The sequence below is a fragment of the Alosa pseudoharengus genome, unplaced genomic scaffold (genome assembly GCF_046254945.1).
Source record: "Alosa pseudoharengus isolate Yale_2024_CS ecotype anadromous, Long Island Sound unplaced genomic scaffold, YU_APseudo_1.1 YU_APseudo_1.1_scf_14, whole genome shotgun sequence".
Classification (NCBI taxonomy): Eukaryota; Metazoa; Chordata; class Actinopteri; order Clupeiformes; family Clupeidae; genus Alosa; species Alosa pseudoharengus.
In genome coordinates, this window is record NW_027468609.1 from 28,057,398 (window position 1) to 28,084,144 (window position 26,747).

The 26,747-nt window shown below is 42.1% G+C and overlaps 1 protein-coding gene and 1 long non-coding RNA gene across 3 annotated transcripts; one reads left to right on the forward strand and one right to left on the reverse strand.

Moving 5' to 3' along the window:
- Positions 1-6,050: 6,050 nt before the first annotated feature.
- On the reverse strand, positions 6,051-12,263 carry LOC143123256 (uncharacterized). Its single transcript, XR_012986812.1, has 2 exons — positions 12,216-12,263; positions 6,051-12,132 (listed from the first exon to the last, which is right to left on the reverse strand). It is a non-coding gene; the product is annotated as an uncharacterized LOC143123256 (long non-coding RNA).
- Positions 12,264-22,443: 10,180 nt separating this feature from the next.
- Positions 22,444-25,203, forward strand: LOC143122509 (uncharacterized). 2 transcript variants are annotated; one of them, XM_076283291.1, is made up of 2 exons: positions 22,444-22,505; positions 23,015-25,203. In XM_076283291.1, exon 2 carries the CDS (start codon positions 23,127-23,129, stop codon positions 24,114-24,116), a length of 990 nt encoding a protein of 329 aa, XP_076139406.1. In that variant the 5' UTR covers positions 22,444-22,505; positions 23,015-23,126; the 3' UTR covers positions 24,117-25,203. The 2 variants fall into 2 exon arrangements, with proteins under 2 accessions (XP_076139406.1, XP_076139405.1); XM_076283290.1 differs by having other exon boundaries at positions 22,451-22,505; positions 22,892-25,203.
- The last annotated feature ends 1,544 nt before the right edge of the window (positions 25,204-26,747 follow it).

Here is a 26,747-nt window from a genome sequence, read left to right on the forward strand (position 1 = left end):
CAGTACAAAATGAAGGAATGAACCTTTGGTATCAAATTTTCAACATGAACCCTTTTAAGATATTTGCTTTCACCCTCCGGGTTTCGGATGTTCAGTCACTGGGCTCCTCTGGTGGCAGAGGAGATTAAAATGCAGTCCAGATGACACCCGGGCTCAGAGCTCAGAGGTCCATTTGAAATGCAAGAGCGACTCCCATGTCCGGCCCAAGGCCTGGCACTGCAGCGGCTTTTTGATTAAAATATTTTAATAACAGCTCATTTCACAAACAGCAGACAGCAGCGGCTATCAGTTGGCAGGGCGACACTAAGGACATAAATAAAATATTCCTGGAAATTTCTTGAATTTACATTGTGGTATTTGGAAATGATTCATGAATATTCCTCACACGACTGTGCAGAGGGTCTATTATTTTTGTTTAAAGCCTTGTGTCATAGAAAAATGGCAATTTTTAGGAAGAGAAGAGAAAAAGTTTGGGTGCTAGATCACCAGATGACTGAACTGTACACTTTTGAATGATGAAAAGTATGATGGCTTTTCCCAAAGTGACATTAATCCCATAGAGACTGACAGCTATCATTTACCCTTCAAGTCTATACATTATAAACTCATATTGGACAGATAAAGGAAAAATAATTTTTAATTATTTGACTATTTTCCTGATTGTATAGGTACAGAGTCCCGGAGGGGTCATGGTGGGAATTTACAGAGCCCCTGAAGGGTCATGGTGTGAAATTTTAATATGAGGTGGGAATATATTTTTTGAGGAACTTTTGCGTACCTTCGCAATGTAATGGACATTTTGCGAGGGAATGCAAAACTGAACACAACAGGAGCTCAAAAAAATAAATTCCCACCTCAATAAAAATAGATTCCCACCGTGTCCTTTTGGGGGCTCCATATATAAATAATGTAACTGAAAAAAAAAAATACCAGATGCAGCTAGACCTCAAAACTAGAAATTAATCATATATCTATTGGCTGTGCATGATACATACAGAAAATACCTACGTACCAGTACACAGTATGCTGTATATGCTATAGTGTTCCCACATATCTTGGCCACCTGTCAGCCTGCTGCACTTCCATATAGATAAGGAGCCCAGAGTGTGTGCAGGGGAAGCAGATGAGATCTCCAGAGGGCAACCCTCACCACAGGGCGTCTGTGTGTGCTCTAGTAAACCATCTCACTGAGCAGATGAGCCATACTCACACATACCCATTATACTAGTTTAGTGGGTGAATCCATCCAAAAACTAATTTTAAATCCTGTGCTCAAAATTGGACTGCAATCACCCACCCTCCCAGCATATGTTTAAGCCAAACAGGATTCTCTGAGTAATGCTGTTGATTGGTTTCTGGCATTTGAGCCAGCTTCCCACATCCCCATTGCCACTGGTTTAAATACCGTATGATAATGCAGATAGATGCATGCTGCATTTATGTGCAATAAAGGCTTTTAAGACCTTCCCTCCATGTCTAAGCAGATCTCCCTAGCTTCACCTGTAGATTTGTTTAGACTTGGAGGGATGGTCTTGCACGCATGGCTTTATGATGGCCTTCTTTTTATTTCATTGTGTTCTGTATATAAGCAGGAATAACAGCAGCACTTTAGCACAATATTGCAACAAGGTTGGCAGCAGGAGCTTAGGCAGATCTAGTCTGTCAAGACCAAACATGCTCCCTTGTAATCACATGCTAAAAGCTCATAAACGTATTCGGAGAGTTTTCTGTCTGAAATGTCAAATCGGGCTGAAAACAGTTTACTTTATTCAGCATTTCGTTTCACAGATAATGATATTCTTAATTGTCAAAACTAAAAGGCAAAACAGAATGCTGGGAGAAGCTTCTGTGTGCTTTAAAAGCTCCAGTGGATGTGGGTTTAATACAGAGAAAGCGTCCTGCCATAATTTGACTCACCAGCCAACAAAGCCCGCATCAATCAGTCCAGGACCGCATTACAAGAGCCTTTCAGAGGCCCATAATGACAGGCCTCTCCATGGCCATGCTCCACATTTCCTGATTGCAGCCGCCCGCAGTTTGGCCCCTAATAGCAGGTATCAGCCGTCCGCTGCTCTCTGACCACCAGAAATAAGACCACAGGCCGAGGCAGAATACATTTATTCTGCCGCTCGGACTCCCACTTGTGCCTTGATGGTAGTCAAAGACACTTTAAGTGCTGTGCAAGTGCAACACAAGATGCCCCACACACTCCTCTCTGTCCCCACTCACTGCCACAGGCTGGTGTTTGCTTTTTAAAAGTATGATGGGAAACATGGCCATGGTTGTAGGGAGAGTTGTCATGGAGAGGTGTGTGCGTGCGGTGTGTGTCCATGTATGTGTGTGTATGTGTGTTTGTTTGCGGCTTAGAGGGGAGTTGTTGAATGCACCTAAGTCTGCTAACGTGAAAGGCAAGACAAAGACATACAGGTGTAATATATTTTAGTTTACATAAAACTTTCAAGGAATGCAAAACAGAGTGAGAGAACAAACTGGAGAGAGGGCTTATTATATTGTAATAAAGTGCGGAGGAATTAAATGCCACTGAATGATAAATGCTTGTGTTCACTATGCTGTGAAGTGAAAGGACAACCTTGCGCTGGCGTCTGAGGCATGACCAGACTGTGACTGGCTTGTAAATTCTTCAGTGATTGTTGCAACAGGGACAATGCATTCAAGATAACCCTTTTTCAATTACATAGTCAGGTGAACAGGAATACAGTTGCAATAGCAGTTCTATAGAAAAATGAGAGATGCTGCTGTCAGACCTTGTGGGCACAACATAGTCTAGGTGTGTGTGTGTGTGTGTGTGTGTGTGTGTGTGTGTGTGTGTGTGTGTGTGTGTATGACAGAGGGAGAGAACACTTAACACATTTTCTGTGTTGTTTTTTCTTTTTTATATTTATGTGGCCCGGAAGAAAAAGAACTCCACAGTCATTTCAACATGACCATGAGGTTACACATAATTTGCAATTAATAATAAGTAAATTAATCATAGAATGAAAAATATACTTTGGAAAAGGTCAGTATAATTAAGTTTGAAACTAAGAGCACAATTCAGTAACCGTGGTTGTAAACACGGTTCCCACTCTTAGTCAAATGTAAAATTCCATTACTTTTCCCTGACAAAAATCTGAATTTCCATGAGCTACTGAGGCCTATAATGAATGGTACATTGAAATTTCTTCATAGACCAATGATTTCAGAGCAGCCATATAGCGTTCTATAATCTTTGAGCAGAAAATGAATAAATGGGCATTGAAAAAACGACTCAAACTGTCAGTAATGGAAAAAGCTAATACACCAATGCTTCCTGGAAATATATTTGTATTATCGGTAATGTATTTTGGCAAGTAGATTTTTAACTGAATTCCCTGATATTACCTGAATTTGCCCCAAAAATGATACAACATTTCCCTGACTTTCCATGTCTGGAATAGACTGGGAATTCCATGATATTCCAGAAATGTGATGTCCTGTGGGAACCCTACTAGGTGCAAGCATCGTGAAAAAATAGAGAAAAAGAAACCAGACTTGGGAGGCCTCCTTTCTTCCTGCTTCGAGGAGGAACCCCCCACACCTGAATGCAATAACACCTGCTTAAAAAGAACAGTCAGTTGGAGAGCAAAGAGAGATGGCTAAACAGGATTGTCATATTGACAGACATGACTGGCATTGCAGCATTCTAATTCCAGTTATTGAGGGAGATGTTCTTCCAATAACATTATTATACATGTATGCCTATCCAAGAGTGCATTCATGTTACTGAGGTAATTGCAATCTCCTGCACAAACAAACACACAATTTTGTAAAGGTGAATATTTATATTCTGTATTTGACTAGGTTTTGTTTGTCTTATCCTTATTATATGCGTGAGTAGTACAAGTCATCTGTCAACCTGAGGACAAGCTATTTAGCATCTTATTGGGAATTTCAAATATGATCAGTGAAAAAATGCTAATATTCTGTCATCCTCTTTGTACAAAACTCTAATCAAGAACTAATTCTTCAGTCTGGGATGGCATTTCAAAGCAATTACTGAGGTCACCAAAGTTTGAATGAAATCAGAGGGCACTGGACAGTAATTCACCACATTGTCTGTCTTGGGCTAATGGTGACTATTAGCCCATATTAGCCCACATTTACTCACATGTTAGCTGAGACAGCTGAGTTGACATGAAATGGCGTTTCATTAGAATATTATCAAACGCTTTGCTAAAGACGCTCTGTTCATTAACTATCAGGAGCTCATTATCCTTCTCCTGAGCTGCATGAGTCCTGAATATGATTCCAAAGCTAGCCTGTACTCCAAACTCAATTTTGTATCTGACCCATTTCACCAACGATTTCTCAGAAACGTACACAAGGAATTTGATTCTTATCAGATTCTAGCCACAGACAGTAAGTAAATCATAATCAGATCGGATACAAGATCTCAACATCCTTTTTTCAGTTCAAAATGCCTCAGTGTTTACCAGAGAAATTGATTTGTGACCTTTCAGTCCAAAACTGTTTTCATCCTTCATTAGTGTATTCCTGTCATATTCTTTTGTTTTGAAACTAAAGCCCTGCTATAGGCGTGTGTGTGTTTGTTTGTGGTTTAGAGGGGAGTTGTTGAATGTACCTAAGTCTGAACCTGAAAGGCAAGACAAAGACATGTATAATATATTTTAATTTACATCAAACTTTCTCAAACATTTCTGTTTTAAACCCTGTGAGACGTTTACCTGCATATTGAGTCACCTGCAAGGTTGAGTAATATACTGACCTCATGGTAGGCTTATGTTAGGGCAGGAATGCTTACATAAACCACCCCGGCTGTTTAAGCACTAGATGGCTCTATAGACTCCTTTAATTGTCCTTGCAGCTGAAGCTCCTTTTCTCACTCTCTTCCTGCTTGTCAGGCTCACACTAGTGCATGTTGGCGTGATGGAGGTTGAGGTTATGCTGAGATGGCAAGACTCTGGTGGTCCATCATAAACAATTACAGAGATAAATATCACAACCTCCCGCGGTGATACACTTATCATGATCCACAAGGCTGACCTTTTAAAGCCATCACCGTTGAGTCCATTTGCATCTGCCTGAGAGACGGGAGGCATAAAATACGTAAGGTGCCAAGGCACTCTGCCAGCACATCGCATCACCGAGACTTTCCCTGCGGTGTTGGCGCTTGTGCAGCTCAGTGTGAAAGATATCACGCCTCAGCGGTTAGATCTGCATCATCTCTCTGTCTCCCCTACCGCACACCAACAGACACGGTGACACCAGACAGAGGAGGCTGTGATGGGGGATTTGCATGATGTCAGTGTTGGGTAACTCACTCATGGTAGCTCTTAGCCATATTCTCCAAGGATCTTCAGCCAACAGGATTTTACACTAGGCACTGTGCAAGTAGTACAGCTGATCAGACAATTAACAATGGCTACATGGCACTGGTTATGTGTTTACCAAAGAAGAAAAGGCCGCATTGTATGCAAAGTGAGGCAGCCGTGGCCTACTGGTTAGCGTTTCGGACTTGTAACCGGAGGGTTGCCGGTTCGAACCCCGACCAGTAGGCATGGCTGAAGTGCCCTTGAGCAAGGCACCTAACCCCTCACTGCTCCCCGAGCGCCGCTGTTGTTGCAGGCAGCTCACTGCGCCGGGATTAGTGTGTGCTTCCCCTCACTTTGTGTTCACTGTGTGCTGAGTGTGTTTCACTAATTCACGGATTGGGATAAATGCAGAGACCAAATTTCCCTCATGGGATCAAAAGAGTATATATACTTATACTTAAGTGCGGCCTTTTCTTCTTTGGTATTACTTATACGTTTGGCCAAGCACTCTCAAAAATCAATTAGAAACTGAGTGAAGCTTGCTCCTACCACCCAATTCACTGGTTATGTGTTTGTTGTATAGGCTATTTCCCTTGTTCAAATTTAGTCATGAAGATAACAAGATGAAAAAACTACACTTGATTGCCATGTTGGTGGACATTGTTGTTACCGAAAGAGGTAGCTCAATCCAGTAAAGGGAAAAAAAAGGAAAAAGTAATCTAAACACAATGTTCAAGCTGAGTTTCAGTAATTGTTTTATTGATTTGTCAAAGCAGCATACAACAAAAAACGAGTTGATCCGATGCAACTGAAAGATAATTCTGCCAAACAATGTCTTCAAACCCTGAGTGCTATAGGTTACAAAGCTGACACCTAACTCATTGTTTCTACTGAAACCAGACAGTGGTTGTAAGTCTGATCAGATACCCTGTTTCCCGTACATCATGTACACATCTTCATATTGGTATTTTAATCCATGATAAGACAGGTGAGGAGCAGTTTCAGTTCTCCTGTCAAGTTTGTTCCTTAGGCACCCTTGACTCTTGAATGTTCTTTTCTCATCACTTGCATTTCTCACTTTTGAGTGTACAGATGGGGTACAACTGCATACATAGATGAAGGCAGGCATGATTAAAAACACCAACTTGCATCTAAAGTCTCTAAATCCTAATCTTAAACATATTAGTGGTTAAACGTCTACATGCCATTACATAGTCTGTGTCAAAGGCAGTCATGTCACCATAAAATGGCATATATATTTTACATACTCTGACATAGTCTATCTGGAAGGCAGTCGTGTTAGCCCAGTGTGAACACATTGTCAACCATGGTACACATGTCAGTTCTTACCATCCCAGGGTAAGTGTTTGTGGTCTTCTCATGCCACAGCAAAATGCCCATCAGCCGTTAAGTGAGGCCTTTTCAGTTAAGTGAGGCCTTTTCACTTGAGATTTTCTGTGGTTGTGGCAATAGTCTGCTATTTGTGTATACCCTCAAATGAATAATGCACTGACTTTTATGGTTATGGGTCACATGGGTCCCTGGCTTCCTAGGCGGTTCCTCATCAAACATTGTTAATGCGTGTACCATCCCCTTCCAATGAGTGGCAAAATTCAATCTCCCATGACCAACAGAGCAAAGAAATGCATGGCCAACACCCTCTCGTCATATGCAATCTGTTGCTTTCCCACAAATGAATCAAAGCCAGGCCTCTGTTGTGAACCAGTTTGTTTGTCACCCACCCTGCTGTCTGTCTGTTAGTGTCCAGTCTAACATTGGTGATGATTTAGCTGTGTGCTTGCATCCCACACACAGGCACATCCTGGTAATGGGTCATCTTGGGCTGAATGACCATGCAACCCTCCAGTTTCTCATTGTTATCAATTTTATCCTGTTTTGTTTGTGGGTGATATTGGCTGAAAGCTTTACTTTGAGAGTGAAAGGGGGGCAGAGATATGCGTGCACAAAAAGACTATATGAAGAAAATTCAGATGCAAACAAAGAATTGTGAAGTGAGGAACTGATTAAGGGGAATGTGCAAGTAGCATTTCCAACAAAATGGGAGAATTTCACGTCCCAATATTGCCATAAGAACGTTAACATTTTAATTTACAACAAGGACAAATAATCTTAAAACAAAATGTTGAATGCATGTCTATGTATAATCCTAAATTGTAAAATATTCATGTAATTCCCATAGATGTCTACTGTGTGCTTGTTTGCTTTGTCACTTTTTTTGTTTCTTTGTTTTAAATTAATATTTTGTCTTTTTCTCACACTCAGGTCTGGGTGATTATAAGCAGCTGACTACTGTGCAAATATGGAGCGTTCCTGGGCAGTAGCCAGCAGGGTTCTGCCTGACAGGTTGGAAGATGACATTTCAAAAGGCTCAGAAGCCTCTCAGCTGAACCGCTGGGCAGTAGTGCTGAAGGAGTGGGTCTCTTGTGTCGGAGGAGTTTGTGGTTTAAAAACGATTATGTGGGAGTTTGGCATATCTTGTGAGAAAATGTGTAGACCAGCCTTGTGTGCAATTAGGCAAATTCCTGGTGTGCAATTAGGCCAATCCCTCGTGCTAAAAGCAAATGCTAGTTAAGGATCAGAGAAAAATCACTTTGAAAAATCGAAATGAAACAAATCCAACATCCAAGACATCCAAGAATCATTTACGGTACTTAGAGGTGCCACATCACCATGCAGCTAACAAATCAATAACCATTAATAACAGAGTCCTGACGACCCTTCAATAGGTTGATACAAGTTTTGTTGAGTGTGGAATTTATGAGTTTCAGTTCATTTCAATGATTAAACTGCTGGGTTCTTTATTCCATTACATGACTATTCTCTTAGCACTACATAGGAGGTCACTCTCTGAGGATACGTCATGCTGGGTGGTATATCTGCATTCACACATGGTTTATCCCACTTACACACTTGTCATATCATAAAGGGAGGGACAGGGTTTAGAATTGTACACACTAACCCCATTGTAAAAGCCTTCAGATGATGTAACAGTTGGGGGCTTGTCCGGGCTCTCTTGCACCCAAATCGAAATCTTATCAGCTTACCCATCCCAGCATGCCCAAGTCTCAATCCTTTACATCGATTCACTCAGAGTGAGCTTGGAGAGGTGTGTACTTTCACTCTTTCCTACTGCTTTTCTCCCTGTATATAAAGACATAAGCTTTAATGTCTTTAGACTTAAGGTGTTTGTCATAAACAAAAAGTGGGTGATGAATGAGGCAAGAGATGCCTCTTTAAAATTCACAGGTCTTTGCCTGTAAGAGTCCCTCTCCTTGCACTCCCTCATACAGCATCTTGTTGATTCTCTGTTGGTTGGTTTCTTTTCTTTGTTCTCTGCTCTCCAAAGGCATCTCATGCGCTAGTCTCCTTTCAAGGAATAAAGATTAGTATTGTATTGGAGCACACCGCCAGACAGTAATCTGTTGTGGAGAAATACAGAATTGTATGAGTGAGTGAGAGAGAGAGAGAGAGAGAGAGAGAGAGAGAGTGTGTCATATGTGTCAACCATCAACTGTTTTCTGAGCTCTACAGATGTAAACACGTATCCTCCTTCTGGCTTCTACCACAGTGAAGGATTGTACAAAATCCTCTAAGATCAAACGTTTTTAATGCGGCAATACAACACCTTATATAATGCTGATAAGAGGTTGGGTGTTCTTCTAATCTGAACACTAATAAGTCAATGATGCTGGCTAGGCAAGTAAATATCTCATGGAACCTAGTAACTATTTCAAAGATATCTTGATGAAAATATGGTAGAGACAAAGAAAAAAAGTTTGAAACTTTGTGCCTACATACAGTAAAAAAAATAGCAACAGAGCAAAAGTTCGAATACTTTCTTTTCTGAAAGCTAGCTTTATTCCCCTGACATATTCTGATTGATCTGTGACTTCAGTTGTGGCTTTTGACACATGTTCAAAGACTTATTGATCTTGCATTGTTAAAGACTCAGCAAATAATTTCGTTCTATCTCAAGGATACTTTATCACTGGCACCCTATGTGTGCGGAAAGTTCCCTAAAAGATATGGTGGCTCAAAGTAATTTTTCTCTATAAAATGTGAACAAAATAAAAAAAAATGTGCAATTACACTTGGCTTTAAGGAGTTCATTAAATGGATTTATAAGCATTGCTTTCAGTTAGCGAGGCTCTAAATACCTGTGACACGACAGGATTCTGATGAGACTGGCCTCAGCATCCGTATTCCTTGCCCTCAGGTTACGGCAGTTGGTAATATTGGAAAGAGCTCATATGCGACAAAAAGTTATTGATTCAGATATGTCATGCAATAAAACCTCACTCCGGAAATAAGAGTTTCATGAATGTCGCTTCACCAGCTTACTAATAAACCTATCTCACTAAATGACCCCATCATTTACAATATACATGACCTGTCCATTTTCACTTAAAAGACTGAAGGAACAAGAGGTCATAAGTCAGGGAGCGGATTACTTGAGACAGCTGTAATAATAGAGAATCTGACTCAAATCATACGTACGTAGTTCAATGATGAGATAGTGTGGGCTCCATTTCTGACATCCTCAATAGGGTGCCTGTCCAAGAAGATGTACTATCACATCAGATGAAATCTTCTCACACCATTTTTGCCCTGTATTCTTAGCGATTGGGAAGAAAAGAGCATCTGAAGTGACCACGTAAGGATACGATTTTCTGTCTCTCTATTCTCTCTTTGTCTCTGAAATGCTTTCACTCTGATATCTTTTTTTGATCATTCTCTTATCTGAGAGCGAGCGTGTGGAGAGTTTGGCCTTTCTGGCTTATGAGATGAATATGCATGAGCAGGAGCTGAGAGGGTGGGGAAGGAGCCGTCATTGAGGTCGCCACGCCAGTCTCCTCATGGGACACCAATCACAGGAGGCAGGCATCTAATTGTAGACACAATCACAACACACACTGTGGCTAGCTATGTAGAAATATTTGCACATGCACTCATACAAGCATTTCCTTTTCTTTCATTCATTCATTCATTCTGTGTACATAGGGAAGGGAAAGTACAGTAATTCCTGTGCATTACTATGTCAGTTACTTTTGGGTCATGCACAGTGACTTAAAGCAAAAGGATTTCAACCAAATTTCATCTGTGATCTTTCTAATTTCAAGTCAAGTCTATTGGATACATCTATGCTGATGCTGTCTAACTCAGTCACTGACTGTAGTGCGTGACTGTGGCTTTCAGCCAGGAGAAGATGTCGTCAGGTGGTGTCCAACTTTCATGGGGTGTTTCGACCCTGAACCACAACACCCTCCAGTTGGCGGGTCGGCAGTGGTGGCCAGTCACTGCCCATCTCCTCCTGCCCCCCAGCTCAACTCCTCCCTTCTACTCCAGAGCCAGCAAGACACTCTTTCTGCTGCCTCACCCAACCTACGGACAGCTGGCTTCCTCTCCCTTCCTGCTATACCCAGAGCTGTGAGTGTCTTCCACACAGACTGCGCCAGGAAACCCCTACACCTGACCTCAACCGGGAATAGCCAGGTCTGCCACCCTTTGGCCCTGCACTGTTCAACGAGGTCCTGATACTTGGTGGCTTTCCGCTGATAGGCCTCCTCGCACCCGTCTTCCCACGGGACCGTCAGTTCAATCAAGATGATCTTCCTTGCCTTCTCAGACCATAAGACCACGTCCGGCCTCAGCGGTGTTTGCACAACCTGGGGGAAGACTAGTTTTCTTCCTAGGTCAAGTTTATTTATTTATTTCATATGTAGCGCCCTCTAGTGATTGACTATGCCACCCCTTGACTTGATACTCTAGAGCAAGGAGAACTCTGTCCAAAGGATCCACACATACACGTGTTTTATGAAAATACAAAAATAGAATTTTATTAAAGAGCTTTTACTATTTCCTTGCACAGGGTTAGTCATCAGTAAACACATGGGGGGGAGACTAACCTATTACGCCCTAGTGTACCGCCAGCCGAGCCACCGAGAGAGGCCACACTAACAGGCCAGTCTCTACACACGTGAAATGGGAACAAAACCTTTAAGGCAGCACACAATAAGAGTTCCAACTACTAATACACTGCAATCTTACATCCAAGGCAATTCGGGTAAGGTCTAAAGTCGCTATTGAGCTCACACTCTCACACCATAACACTCGGGTGACTTCAAACAGAAGGAGACCGGCTGCTTCTGCATAAGCTAACTCGGCTACCTGGGTTGGCCAGTACGGGGCGAGCTAAGGTAAGGGGAGATAAACAAGCTACAAGGACAAAACAAATAATGAAAAGGAAAAAATAACCCCCTCCAGCCTGTGGCGTAGCATGTGGGCCTACGCAACAACACAAACAAAGAAAACAAACATTCAAATACATTTAAGTGCATATGTGTAGCCCAAGGCAACATTAATTTAAAATACAGGGCCGTTGGCCATATTACTTGACCACCATAGAACACCCAATTCCCCTTGAAAGATACTCAGGCCCCAAATAAGATAATTACCCGTAAGCCTCCCCCCAGTTGCTAAGCGAGCAACGTCTCACTGCATTATTATAAATAAACAAACAGAGCATGGTCTCTACAGTTTACCCCATACCTGTAGCGATGTTAAGCGACCATAATCATAGGATACGTATCCTAACACCCCCGTTCAGCAGCCACACTATCCAGCAAGACGCTGGTTAATAATAGAGAGACTGGGCATTAAAATCAGAACACACACACATTTAAAACATGTACTGTGGAATGCAATGCTAGCATACCTTCGTCCACAAGGACTGGGGCGCATCACTCAATGAAATGTTTGGATAACATGCCGGCACGGGAAAGCGCTCAAGAAGGTCTCACTGCTCACAAACAAAGCCTATTTAGTGCCGTTGCAATTTCCCTCATAAGCTACCCCAACAAAGGAAAAGATTTGCCGACATACCTTAACACAGGAACAGCACCCAAAAACGCCACCACACACACATTCTACTGAGCTAGCAGCAGGGATAGTTACCTGGCTAAGGACCCCAGGTGCCTATACAGGTGCCTGTTCCTGCCGCTAATGACATCACAGGTAGTACTACCTGCCGCTAATGACGTCACAGGTAGTACGCTATGAAACAAAAGAGAAAGGCGGGGGGGCAATAGAACAACAAGGTGCTCTGCCATAAAGCCACCTGCTACACATACACAGAGGTCATTCAATGTGCTCTACATAAACAAAAGCAAACAGTAATAACAAATAAAAGCATAGGAGTGCAATATTCAAAGAATAGTTAACATAAACACACAAGGTAATATCAAATCATAAAAGGGCAATAGTTTAAAAGTGTTTAAAAAGTAATAATTAAAAGACATAACAGAATGATTAAAAGACAGAGTGCAAAACAGCAAATCACTGGAACACTGCCAAAAACTTAACCTGTGTGCTTTATACTGTAGTGTCATAGTCAGCCAACAACTTAACTGTGTGTGTGTGTGTGTGTGTGTGTGTGTGTGTGTGTGTGTGTGTCTGTGTCTGTGTGTGTTTGTGTGTATGTGTGTCTTAATTCCTACTGATAGAGCACAAACTCTTTATTGTCAGAGTTGAAGTTTGATAGTTTGAAGTCAAGTATCTGCATTCTAAGACAGGGATATTGTTTTGTATTTTGCCTTCGTTTGATGCAAATGTTGAAACTTATTACTGTAACATATTTTGGTGAAGCTGTTCATGTCCCAAATCCCAATCTTTGCATAATATTAATAATATAATGTTCTTTAATGGCAGTCATTACTGCAGTAGAATTTCATTGCTCCTCATGGGGGATTTGATGTATTAATATGAGCTAGATGCACAACATAGCGTTACATGGTGCTGCATGGTGTTGCTCCCTAGCCTGGGTGAACCCAGATGGACCTGTTAGGAAATTTGAATTGGCTAACAGGTCCGTCTGGGTTCAGCCAGGCTAGTTGCTACCTGCCACACACAGAAAATGAAGCAATGTTCTTTTCATGCCCTACTCCTGCACCTCCTTGTAAACTGTACATCATGCCTCCCAAGTCCAGCAAGTGTGTACATGCCTGTGTGTCTGTGTGTGTGTCTGCGTGACTGTGTGATTTTTTTTTTGTGTCCTTACAAAGTTGTGTCCACTGCTTCCAGAAGACAAGTCTGCAACAAGAGAAAAAGGATACTGATAAAATGTTTGTGTGTGTGCTTGTAGAATGTTTGTCTGTGTGTATTTGTGTGTGTCTCTGTACAAATTTGTTGGCACTGTCAATGTGTCTGTGTTTCTGTGTACGTGTGCATGTGCGTGTGTGTTTTTGTGTGTGTGTGTGTGTGTGTGTGTGTGTGTGTGTGTGTGTGCATGTATACGTGTGCATGTGCATGTGTAAGTGTGTGTGGGAGAGAGAGAACAACAATACAGTTTTACATATATTTCACTAGCCTATCTGGCACAGAAAAAAACATCCTGTCCTGAGACAAAAGAAAGGCTAGCCAGTTTGTGGAACCCTTGTTAATGCACTGATATGCCATGACAAGTTTAACAACCCATTATGCCACTCACAAATAAACATCCTCCCATCTCTGCTCCAAGACATGCGACGCTGCTCCGCCATGCCTGCATTGTGTCATGCTGCCCAAAGTTCTGTGTGAATGCAAAGACTGTGGTGGGGATTCAGCAACATTCAAATTGTGTAAGCTTTGGTACCTTTACATATTGGCACATGCATGTCTTGAGATAGTGAAAAATGTCAGTTGGGGAGGTTGAGTGGACCCTGGGTACCAAAAGCTTCTTTTGCTTATCAGGCTAGTGGACCTACCATGCTCACCAAGTTTCATATGCACTGAAAGTCCCAGGGTCCTGGGAATCATCCACAGAAAATTGCTGAAAAAATTGACAAAACGTATATGACCCTGCTGTGCAAGTGCATAATAATAGACTTTGAACTGTTGAACCCAATATTGTGTAAACAGGTTTGAGATGGAATTTTTGTGAGCTATGCATAGTGGGTCAGCAAAAGTGAGTACGTACACATACATAGACAATTTGAGCTGCAAAATACATGAAGGTAAATCTGATTGAATGATTCTGTGAATTTTGTATTCATGTGAATGCCAGACTGCATTTTTGTTTAAATAAGCTCTACAGAATTACGTATTTTGAGCCTCTCTCTCTCGCTATCACTCTCTTTCTGTGTTTTTGTAGCAAGATTATTAGTGTGTAACAATGTATTTGTGAGGGAGATAAATAGATAGATAGGTAGATATAGAGAGAATTTGCATTTTTGTGGCAAAGTTATTAGAGTGTGTAGTGATGTATTTGAGTGTGCGTGAGTACTGTTATGCCAAGGCTGCATGATTTGTGCATCGTCATGCTCTGACGGCCTGAGCATCCAATTTCATGCAGCAGTTGCAGGAGTGTGTGCTATTGCTTTCATACTGAATGCATCTTTTGTTCAGGGTTCCAGTTAAGGTTTCTCTTGACCAAATGGGATGGGGAAGTTACGTAGGATGAAGAGACAGTTCCTGGGTCTCCATATCTCTGTTATCCAGTCATGTGCCCTCAGCCAGTTTGGTTAGAACGGGTTCATAGAAGTGGAGGGGAGTTGTCTATGTTTGTACATGTGTGTGTGTGTGCATTTGTGTGTGTGCATGCCTTTGTTGTGGCGTGGTGCGTGTATGTCATATGTGCTGGTGGTGTGTGTGTGTGTGTGTGTGTGTGTGTGTGTGTGTGTGTGTGTGTGTGTGTGTGTGTGTGTGTGTGTGTGCGTGTGTGTGGTGTGGCAAGGCTCATCCTTTTCCAGTGAGCAGTCAATGTCTGTGCGAGGAGATGGCTCTAGACAGCAGCAGGCCTCGGGTGAGCCCTGGCCAAGGGTGATCGTCGGATGACCTTGCGCTGTCAGACTCCATGAAAGCAGATGATCTGACAGCTGACTACCAGGGGCCCGCAAGCTTTCGAGAGCAGGACTACAGAGAAACCCTCCGCCACCCTCTCTCCGCCCAAAAAACTCAGATGGGGGAGAGCAGAGGACAGAAAAAACCTGCCCCCCCCCAAAAAAAAAAACGTGTTCCAAATGTGTCGCTGCTTAATTGACATTGTACAGAGAACTGTGATGGAACCTGATAGGGGAGCCACAGTCTGTCACCCATCTCACTTTCAGAGTCTCCAACACATTCTCACCACACCATATGCTTGTGTCGGGACAAACACATACCGTCGGCGTGCGCACACTTCTCACACATTCTCATCAGGCAAATGAAGGGTACAATGTACTGAATAAACATGTGGCAGTGCAAGTGTATGGAAGAATCTAATTGGATCAGCCCACGCTCCCATGTGTACACGAACGCATTGCTGTGAGTGTGGGCTGAGGGTTCTCTTTGTCAGTGACTCTGTATGTGAAATGCCTGATTAGTTTGGTTCTTTGGTTCAGTCCCTTTTCACTGATGGATGTGAATATTTCCATGAGTTTTGATTAGCTTGTGTTAATTCCCTTTGCGGTGGTTGTGCAGACAAGAACAAGTACCAACTCTGTAAACTTCATCCATATCTGAATTATCTCTGAATTATACATTCAATAATTATAAACTAATTACTTTTGACAGGTGATGTCAGCTACAGCATAATTAATGTCATTGGACATTATTGTAATTTAGAATTTTGAACTTTAGCAAATACGTGAAAGACAGCGGAGAGGAACAGAAGGAACTAATCAGAGAGAATAATTACAGTGCTTACAAGCCAGAGAATGAGCTGTGAGTTGAGGGCTGACATTTGTATTGTGGTTTAGAGATTTTTGGCCCTATTTCTCCTCCCTTCTCTATCTCTCTCTGTCTCTTCTGTTCATTTTCCTTTCCCCTCTCTCTCTTTCATACACACACGCACACTCACACACACATACTCTCTCACTCTCACACACACACACACGCACACACAGACACACACACACACACACACACATACACACAGAGAGAGAGAGAGACATACACACACACACACACATACACACACACACACACAAACATGCCCACATACACATATATATATATACACACACACACACACACACACACACATACACACACACACACACACACACAGAGACACACACACAGAGACACACACACATGCACACACTAACACGTCCACATAGGCGGGATGATTTCACAGTCATGTCACCTGCTGTCAGGTGCTGTGCGCCAGCCTGATGAGTGAGTATGAGTACAGAATTTGAAAGTTCCACCGTGCCAGAGAGGAGGTCCCCAATAACAAGCCCTGCAGTGACTCTCAGACAGAACATTAATCTCTGACAGCTAACTTCAATTACCGCATAGCAAAATGTATTTTACTCCTATGGGAAGGAAAGTTTTAAAAGGATCTTCTCAGCTCCTCCGCGTGATCTCAGAGCGGTGATCTTGAGCCATAATATTACAGATGTGCAGCGAAATCACTTTTGTGCCTTTTATTTAATCATGTGAGTTGTTTTTTTTGAGAGCACAATAACCTTTATATTATATTTTTGTTTAATGACTTTGTCTGTGATTTATTTTCGAACTGAGGATATCTAACTACTCGCATCAGCAGAAAAAATATTTATTTTGTCAGTGACGGAGAGAAAGCTATTATATGGAAAAAGTTTAGGAAAATCACATTTCAAAATGCGCAAATCTCAAACCTGCCTCAGGCTCCAAGTCAGTGACCCACAGAAGAATATCTAATCGATTGCTCCTCAAATAGTTAGCAAGTCATTAATAATGCATTAAAACACAGGACATTTCCTTCCAGGATATTAAAGCTTATTTGTTTTGGCTCCCTTTTGTTATCAGTTTCTCTGTGCCATGGCATAGCAGTAGGGCCCTATGCATACTTCATCTGTATAGGTTATAACAAGGGGTATGGTAGCTTTTGAGACCAGTCTGATTCTTCAATTATTGTATCACACTGGTGAAGGGGAGATGAAAGGAATGTGACATCAGGCAAGTGTGTGTGTGATGTCTGTGTGTGCACATGTTTTGGTGATTTGGGGTGGGGTTGATTGTGACACAACACACAACACAAATGTGATTGTGTGTGTGTGTGTGTGTGTGTGTGTGTGTGTGTGTGTGTGTGTGTGTGCTGAATATTATAGCCTTGTCAGGTCAGATCTTGAGACTGGTACTAGACTGGAGTGTTCTGTGGGTCTTGATAAATCAGAAAACAAAGACAGAGATATGACAAAGATAGAGACAGGCAATCTATTGAAAGCGCGAGACAGACAGACAGACAGAAATGAGAGAGAGAGAGAGAGAGAGAGAGAGAGAGAGCAGAATTGAGAGAAAGCAAGAGAAAGGAGACAGAGAATAAGTCGCTTTGGATAAAAGTGTCTGCTAACTGAATAGCCTAAATGTAAATGTAAACAAAAGAAAGACGAAACAAGAACAGCAGAGTGAGATGGAAAGAGAAAAGTGGACACCGAAAATAAGAGAGCAATGGTGAAAGTCGAAGAGATACAAAAAGGTCTTGTGTCAGTTAATAAGCAGCTGGAGGCCAGTCTTCCAGTTTCAAGTCTCCACTTAAGGTAATTGCCACACTCCTCAAGCGTCAAAGAAACAGAGATCATGCAAAAACATTTTTTTTTTCAAATGAAGCACTATTGACAAAGCTTTAAAATCCATGTTATTTCTTTGCTTTACCACCTATGATCCCCATACATACATACATGTCATGTTTAGCTACATATAATTTCTGATCTGGTTTGAAGTATAATTAGTCTACGTTTCTCCATGTATTACATAGCATAAAAAAGATGTACACAGAATTACACTGCCACATGACAAAAGGTTGTAAGACAATGTCGTAGAAACATGAAATCAGAAAAAGAAGCATTTTCAAATGGCAAAGGATCGTTCCTGCCTCAAAACCCAGATTGCTGCTATAAAGATGTGGTCTACAATTATTGTGGAGACATGGAGATAGGTATTATAAGAACCATTTTGAGAGCTGTAATGGCAAATCAAAATGTTTCCATTGATTATCTAAAAAGGGTATGAATCGCCATTTTTCATATTTTTTTTTCAAAACCTTTTTTGATTCCATGTTTTTACTACATACAACCTTTTAGCATGTGGCAGTGTCATTATCAGTCAGAACAAACATAATGTTAAAAAGAAAATCAACATTAAATCAATATTTGCCAGGCATACTGTATTAATAATTGTGTTCCTAACTGTAAATAAGAATATTTATAACTTACAATAAATAATTTAATTAAAAATTTACTTTTTCTAAAATATTTGTAAAACATAATTAACAATTAATTAATAATAACAGTTGCTGATATGCAGTTCACATAAGCTCAATGTTATCTGAGGCTACTGAGAAGGCAATCCAATGGCTATAGCTGAGGTTCTCACAAGGTACCCACCTTGAGGTCATGCTATAACCTGAATTGACTTGAAGATTTTTAAATCTTGTCCCTGTGTTTCAGGAGTGGTAGTCGCATAATGGGCTAGTGTTTTTTGCCAGTTGTGTTGCTGATCAGATCATAAACAGCCACAGCAACAAAGAGGATTCATGAAGAATTTGTTGGTATTTGTTGATATTTGTTGATGCCCACATCAGGCCTTGGGTTTTGTTTTGTTATGTTGCTGATCAGTTCATAAACGGCCACAGCAGCAAAGAGGATTTGACTAAAGAATTTGTTGCATTTTGGGTGCCCGCATCAAGGGTTTGTCTGTTTATGTTGCCAATAGGATCATAAACGGCCTCATCAATAAAAAGGAATGACAGAAGAATTTGTTGTTAGACAACTCATCATGAGTGTGGAGGGGATGGGTCTGAGACAGACACTACTGTTTAGCCTTCTGGAGGTGTCATGGGCCTAATTAAACAAGATTAAGGAAGTTGCCTGCTTGATAACCCCATTGAGATGCTCAGAAAGACTGCTCTGTTGGTGATGTTTTTGTTGCTTAGTGTAACGGACACAGCTAGCATAGCTGTGTGTGTGGAACATTAGTAAACCTCACTCCCAGACGCCTCAAAAGCAGTGCTGACACGAAAGCTAGCAGCCTGGGCTTTTAGCTCAATTGTCAGCACACTCGACTCCCGATCGGAGGTGCTGCTGTTCGCGGGTCCGAGTCTGGGCATGTTCAGGGCTGAACTGCACAGGTTCAACACAACCCAGGTTACATTTGATCCTTTGGTTGGGCATTCAGGCTACTGGCAGTGCATGTGGCCCTGTGAAGAAGGGTCGTCATGGACCCAGGGTACAACAGGCACTGCGTTTTCGACTGCCACCAGCCAACTGTGCATTGTTGTTGTATCCTGGGTCATGTTTGGTGATGTTAAATATGTTTGGTTGTTGTGCCTCAGAATTACTGTTTATGTTGGAAACATTTTGGATCTCCAAGCTGAAGAGCAACAGAGGAATACACATCTCAACACCCAAGCAGCACTCCTAGTAACTCGTTTGTGGATGTTTGGTTGTTGATTGACCACTGTGAGAAACCGCCCTACCTACAGCACAAGTAAGTTTACTCTTCTTTGTATATCTGAAATCTTCTCTCTCTTTCTCTTTCTCTTTCTCTCTCTCTCTCTCTTTCTCTCTCTGACACACACAAAGCCTCTTGCAGAAAAATATTTTATGTATTTTATTTCACCCATACAGAACACAAACACAAAAACATAAAATGTTCCAAAAAGTACAAGGCCTGAATACGTTTTTTTCCTGGCTTAGCGTCCAACCAAGAGCAAGCTCCTTTCAGCCAGAACGGAGTGACTCAGCTCTCTTCACTAAGAAAGCTGGGCAATTTCCAGCTTTGTATAGATCTCCTACACGGGTTCTGTTTTGCTCTGTAATTTGCTCACCCTCTATATGTCTATACCAGAGGGGGACAGAGTACACAGCTTCATTACTTGAGTAAAAGTACAGATAACCTTTGCTAAATTTTACTCAAGTACAAGTAAAAGTACAACAGTCAGATGTCTACTTAAGTAAAAGTACTGAAGTACTTGTTTTTAAAAGTACTTGAGTATCAAGAGTACAAGAGTAACCTACATTTTCTAAATATTGCATTACTAGGCTACTGCCACAGTGCTTACATTTATGTACAGAAACATCCTACATAGAGTTATGAAAAATCAAGTCATTTTCATCTTTTTACCATGTTGTCAGGGATGGGCAGTATTTCTAATACATGTATTTAAAATACGTATTTCAAATACAAAATACTATTTTGTAATTGAAACACTTGAAGCGAAAACTATCATTAACTTGTTCAGAAAATTGAAATAGTCTGGTGAGGTGGGGCCACAGGTTGGCACATTCCCGGGATGGACCTGCTGCGTCTTCATCCATTGTTTCGTCCATGGTTTCGTCTCTTATCTAAATCTGACCATGGAGTTGACTTTGGCGGAAAGCTGAAGGTGATTGCTGATAGGCTGTCCCAATCAGTGGCGCCTGCACAATCCAATCACGTTTGAGAGGGAAACAACAAATTGAGGGTTTCTGAGATTTTTCTTTTTTCCTTTTTTTTTAGAAGTAGTAACAGGTACTCACGGTTATGGATAGAAATGTAGTGGAGTAAAGAGTACAATATTTGCCTCTCAAATGTACTTGAGTAAAGTCATGACTCCCCAAAAATGATACTCGAGTAAAGTACAGATCCCTCAAAATTGTACTCAAGTACTGTACTCAAGTAAATGTACTCCGTTACTGTCCGGCTCTGGTCTATACAGATACCACTTTTCATTCATCTGTAAATTGTTTGTGTGAGTGATTGAGTAAATTGAGTGAGTGAACAATTTTTGTTTAGATGTTTGTTTATGTGTGTGTGTGTGTGTGTGTGTGTTAATTTTAGTTGGAATACTTTAGCATTACTCAGAACACTGATTGTGATAAGGTGTACTGTAGGTAACCTCTGCTCAACCATGAAGTTCCCCATCACCCCACATCGGAAGCAAAAGCAGCATTCCACTGAGACTCTATCTGCACTCTAATCAGTTTTCAGAAGAAAAGAGATGATAGATGTCATAGATAGACAGACACATGATTCATTGTTTGACCGATGGATTTAATTTGATTGATTCAAGTATCTAATCAAGTCAGTCACTGTGAGATATTTTGACCCATTTCCAGTAGGCACAGTTTAAGGATTATCTGTTGCAATAGTGTTTATATGCCACGAGTCACAAGGACTAAACATTAGTTTTTTTGCTCTTTAATGTCTGTAGGATATTTCTAGGCTGCTTGAATTTTATAAGCAAATTGTTTTGTATCTGCTCATTGTTGTGGGTGAGAACAACAGAGATGTGCACATGAATGAGTCAGCTGCGCTTCAGCATCTCAGCCGGGCGCGATAAGCCATCTTTTTAATATGGCTCCATTTCAAAACCTCTTTTTCTGCCGTTTCGCCATCTTACCTAGTGCGAATGGAACGTTATTAGACAGATAAGTGGAAAAGGTGTAGGCCAGGGTAGACCTTTCGGAGATGGACTTTTATTGATCCTCTGAATACCAGAGTACTGTGTATGTGTGCACTGTATGTGTGTATGGAGGGGGCGGAGGGCCTTATTGCTCTGCTCCGTATTTCCTCTGCTCCGTATTTCCTGGGAAAGAAGGCACACAATGTGACATGCTTTTGATTGTGGTCGGTCGGCTTTGGAGGCACATATTTTTGTTGTAGAGCCAAGGCGTTACAAAAGACACGGCCTTGAGTTTAATTGAGTTATACAGCACATGCTACATATCAAATTTCACCACACACCACACAGACCTCTCACTTTCCACTCAACAGCCCCGTATTCATGGCAGATTTCTATTTAGTCCCCAAACGATACCCCCACCTCAGTGGATCTGTACATCAAAGAGGCCTCGCAATCATCCTCACCATTGTGACTGTGTCATAACAACTTCCCTGGTAAATATGAATTTGTTTCAGTGTTGGGCAACGGGCACTGTCATGCAAATCGCTCAAATTACAGCCTGGGCTTGTTTGTATGGATCTGAACCACCAGCTCTCCCCCCCTGACTCAAACCCTGTGTCCACTCCAACTCTGACTAATGTCCTTCGCCAGTTTCCTGTATCCATGGTGACGGCCTGGGCTGACCAATCGCGGACTAGTGTTGTGAGCAAGGAAGTGAAGTTGTTTCCTGTTCTCCCCACAGGTTTCCTACGACCACAACGGGAATTCTCAGTTTCTTCCTTGAAATGTCACTGTCTCACTTGACAGTCTTCACACCCACTCTGGATGTATATCAATCTGGAAATAAAGTGAGTATCCAATGTCTGTACAAAATATTACTTTGTCAGTTTATGCATACAAGAAAAGACTGTATTTAAATATATTTATATATATGTACAAACACAAATATTCAGGCTACTTTTCTGCAGTTCACAGTTGCCTTCAGTTTTTTTCAGTATAAACATCTTCATGGATTCAGTACATAGGATAAAATAAAATGAAAAAGATTTCAGATAGTATATTAACTTTTGTAATTTGCTTTAATGGAATTCATTCATCAGTTCAACTTCTGATTCTATTTTTTTAAGAATCCAAGACAACCGCTCTACCCCTGTTTTTTGTTGTGTCAAACTCCCAGCCACATTGTGTACGATCAAAGGGGGATTTTTCAAAAAATCTTCCCTGTATTTCCCAGCAGGTTGCCTTAACTCAAGTGGAATGCTAAAGAACTCGGTGCATTGATCCAATTTTCCCCTGAGGCAGTTGTGGGAGTTGTTGATTGCTGATATCCACTTCTTTCTTCTTGGATCTCTTGAAGCTTACCAGCAACCATGTCAAAAAGCCTCTTCATCTTAGTGCCTGGGAAAAGCAGACCCTGCTGACATTGGGACAGAAAGGTTGCCATCCAGGTGTTGCAGCTCTCAACCATCATGCAGCCAGAAGAAGTGACGGCCTTTGGAGCTCTGCAGATCGTCTCCCAGCGAGTGTACCTGCTGACCAGTCACATCGTGGAGCACGAGGGCTTACCGCAGGGCCAGAGCCAAGGCCAGGGCCAGCTCTCCCCTCCTCTGGGTCCATCTCCGCAGGCCCCCTGTGTGGCCTCTGTCCTGCCGGCCCGCTGCTGGACGCTGGAGGTGGGGGTGGCCGTGCTCCTCATGACGCTGGCTGCCGTGGTCATCCTGGCGCTGCTCTACTGGGCACTCCTGCTGCGCCACAAGCTGAAGGTGGCCCGGGCGGGGAACGCGCTAGAGTACTGGGGCTTCTTCCGCTCCGCACAGTACAACCTAAAGGAGCCCGGCCTGCCTGAGGCATTCCCGGTGGCCATGACGACGGTCGTCACACCTGGGCCAGATGTGGCGGCACCACCTGCCACAGACTCCTTGAAGCCACCGCTGGGTCCACCCCCTCCCCAACCTCTGTCTACCCCACCTCAGCACTGGCCACCTCCTCCATACTTGGAGCCCCCTCCTCCTCCTCATCATCATCATCATCATCATCATCCTCCTCCTCCTCCTCATCCTCCGTGTCTCCCCTGCACTAGCTCAGGTCTTTCTCCACCCGATCCTCCCCCCACCGTACGACCCCGACCACGGCCATCTCCCATCCCACGCCACCTTACCACCAAGTCTCTGCCACCACCACCGCCGGATTCACCCGTGCTGCGGGCCTGGTCCGTCCCCACCATACCTTACCCGTCCCTACCTCGACCTCTCCACCGACCGAACGAAACTCCGTCCCCCCCGCGGCCACTGTCGGCTCAGCCCCTCCCGTTCGTCCACACCACTCCGCCCAGCCCTCACCTGTCCTGGGGGGCGTGCTCAGACGTGGACGTGTACTCGCGGGTGGGGTCGATGAGACTCTCCAGGACTTCCAGTCATAGCCAGACTCAGGTGATCCTGTTTGAGCATTCCGCTGTGTGATTGGGCACCTTTCACTGTCCTATGTCAATCCTCTATGATCATGTGAATGACAGAAAGCAAGAGGAACATATTTAAGGACAGCATTTGAAGTGGCCCTGGACGCTCTAAATAAATCCTACAATGTACTGACACAATAGGTATTCAGCACAACTACCCTGTTTTACAAAATAAGTTATGGCAACAATTAATTTTGTGTCATTGAAATGAAATCTTAGTTGATATACTCTAATATCAGTTTACCACCAAAATAACTTATGTTTCAACTTACATTTGAGATAAGACACATGTCTCCCCAGTACTTCTTTTTATTGTCAACAAGGATGATTATAGAATTCATGTGTACATACATTTAGAACACATCCATGTGTTCAGACGATGCCAAACAATGTACATTTCATTTTCTACTTTCTAATTTTTAGCGGAAACAAAATTGGCCTGTTGGAGTAGAGGTTAAGAACTGTATCTCCATTTTGTATTTGAGACATGTATACATTAAATAGTGTTTGAATAATGTATAATGTTTTTTGCCTCCTGGGCATTTTAAATTATATTCACTTACTTACAAGCAGTGTTAAATTAATGTCATTACAACATCATGGTCTCTCTCACTTCATGAGAGAAAACACATCTTCATGATGAAGTTGGTTAGTAATTTAAGTGTCGACTGTATTGCCAGAGGCTCAACCGTAGAAGTGTCTTTATAAAAACATTAACTTGCACGCTTGTGAATAATACAGAGGAAATGCAAGAATGAGCTATTTCGGATCGACAATAAAACCCTCTGTGGTTTGGTTGTATTGTGTCTTCCCATGAATGTGACTCACTTTGGGGGCCATATCACACACCACTTACAATAGCAGTGTACTCCAACACATCCTCCTGAAGGGTGGGCCTTTCCTGTGGAAGATGGCCATCACTTTGTTTTCCTTTTGGTGTATCTTAGTGCTGAAATTAGAGCATGTCTGCCTAACTTCTATTCACCTCTGCTACCAACAACTGTGTATTTCATAGTGGTGGATGTAGACTCTGTTTTTTTATAGCCCCTCAGGATAGCTCCACTTGTTGTGAGAAGGGACATAGTAAATGTGACGACCTCTAAACCTCCTTTCTTTGTTATGATGTATTTTATATCGCTCATTACTGAGAGAAATGTTGACTCTCTTTATAATAGTATCTATCCTGTTCACACTTTCAGAGGCATAAATTAGACTATGTTATAAACGAGGTCCATGAAACTTAATGCTCTTATACTTAATCACCATGGACCAGAAGTGTTCATCTAAAAGACATTCAGGGATGAATATGTCTGTCTCTCTCTGTCTCTCTAAGTCATCCAGTTTAGAGCTGCTATCTGGGGCGATGCAGGTGACCTCACCCTCAGGCCTGAGGCTCCTCTCTTCCCACACTGTCACTGTCACCCCACAACTGGCACATGTGCAGGCAGCAACACATTTTGTGAGGAAAAACACAACCATGCTGACAATACAGAGTCACTTCCTGAATACCAAATCTGAGAAATCTGTGGTTACTCTGAGAAAGAGACCACACTGACAGACAAGACAGGCAGATAGATTGGATAGTGTGTGTGTGTGTGTGTGTGTGTGTGTGTGTGTGTGTGTGTGTGTGTGTGTGTGTGTGCGCATCGATTTTGTTTGTCAAGATAGATTATTGTTATTTTTCTTTAGAAGTGTCAAGCTGAAATATCACATTGCATGCCCTGGGTACACACATCCTCCTCTATTTATAAAAGTAATCATTGCTCTTCCTCTCATCTTAGCTCCCTTACCCAAACCTCCCGAAAAGTGCCGTAGCCAAATGTCACCATCAAATGCCATACTAGCCTCTGTCTGTGAAACCACAAGTGTGCTCTTATTGCCTTCTGCTATTCCATGTCACAAGTTATAACGAGTAATATGTCTGAAATTAATGTTTTCTGTGTGTTCTGTCTGACTCACTGAACAAATGGTTTATGTCTACCCGAGAGAGGAGTTTACCGGAGCAACACAGATGTTTAAACTTCAGATTTTATTTTAATGTGCCAACATAAGGGACTATTGAAAAATGAAAAAAAGTTGAACGTTGAAACGTTAGTCCCTTATGTTAGCACATTAAAATAAAATCTGAAGTTTAAACATCTGTGTTGCTCCGGTAAACCTCTCTCTCTCGCTACAGTTAGGCCTCTCCCATTGACACACCAGATAGTTATTTACAGAAGCGCGGAGGAACAACTGTTTTATGTCTACCTCTTTCTGAGCTGTCTGTCTGTCTGTCTGTCTGTTCTCTAGAGACTGTTGTCCTTAACAATTCAGTGGAACAACCGACTGTTAACACAATGAAGTTGAGACACGATTAAGTTGAAACCATGGTGTGTAGAACTGTACCAATGTAAGCCTGTATGTGATTTATGCTGTTTTCTTTACCCGGATAATCTGTCTCTTTGTGTCTCACTGTCTGCCCGCCTCTGTGTCAGTCTGTCTGCAGATTACCTGCTTTACCTCCTTTCTCCTTTCTCTCTGTCTCTCTTTCTCTTTCTCCTTTCTCTCTGTCTCTCTTTCTCTTTCTCCTTTCTCTCTGTCTCTCTTTCTCTTTCTCTCTGTCTCTCTTTCCTGTTTTTTCTACTTTTGGACATAC

Bases quoted from the DNA above. Each gene is read 5' to 3' on its own strand.
- LOC143122509 (XM_076283291.1), top strand. From the start codon at position 23,127: ATGCAGCCAGAAGAAGTGACGGCCTTTGGAGCTCTGCAGATCGTCTCC.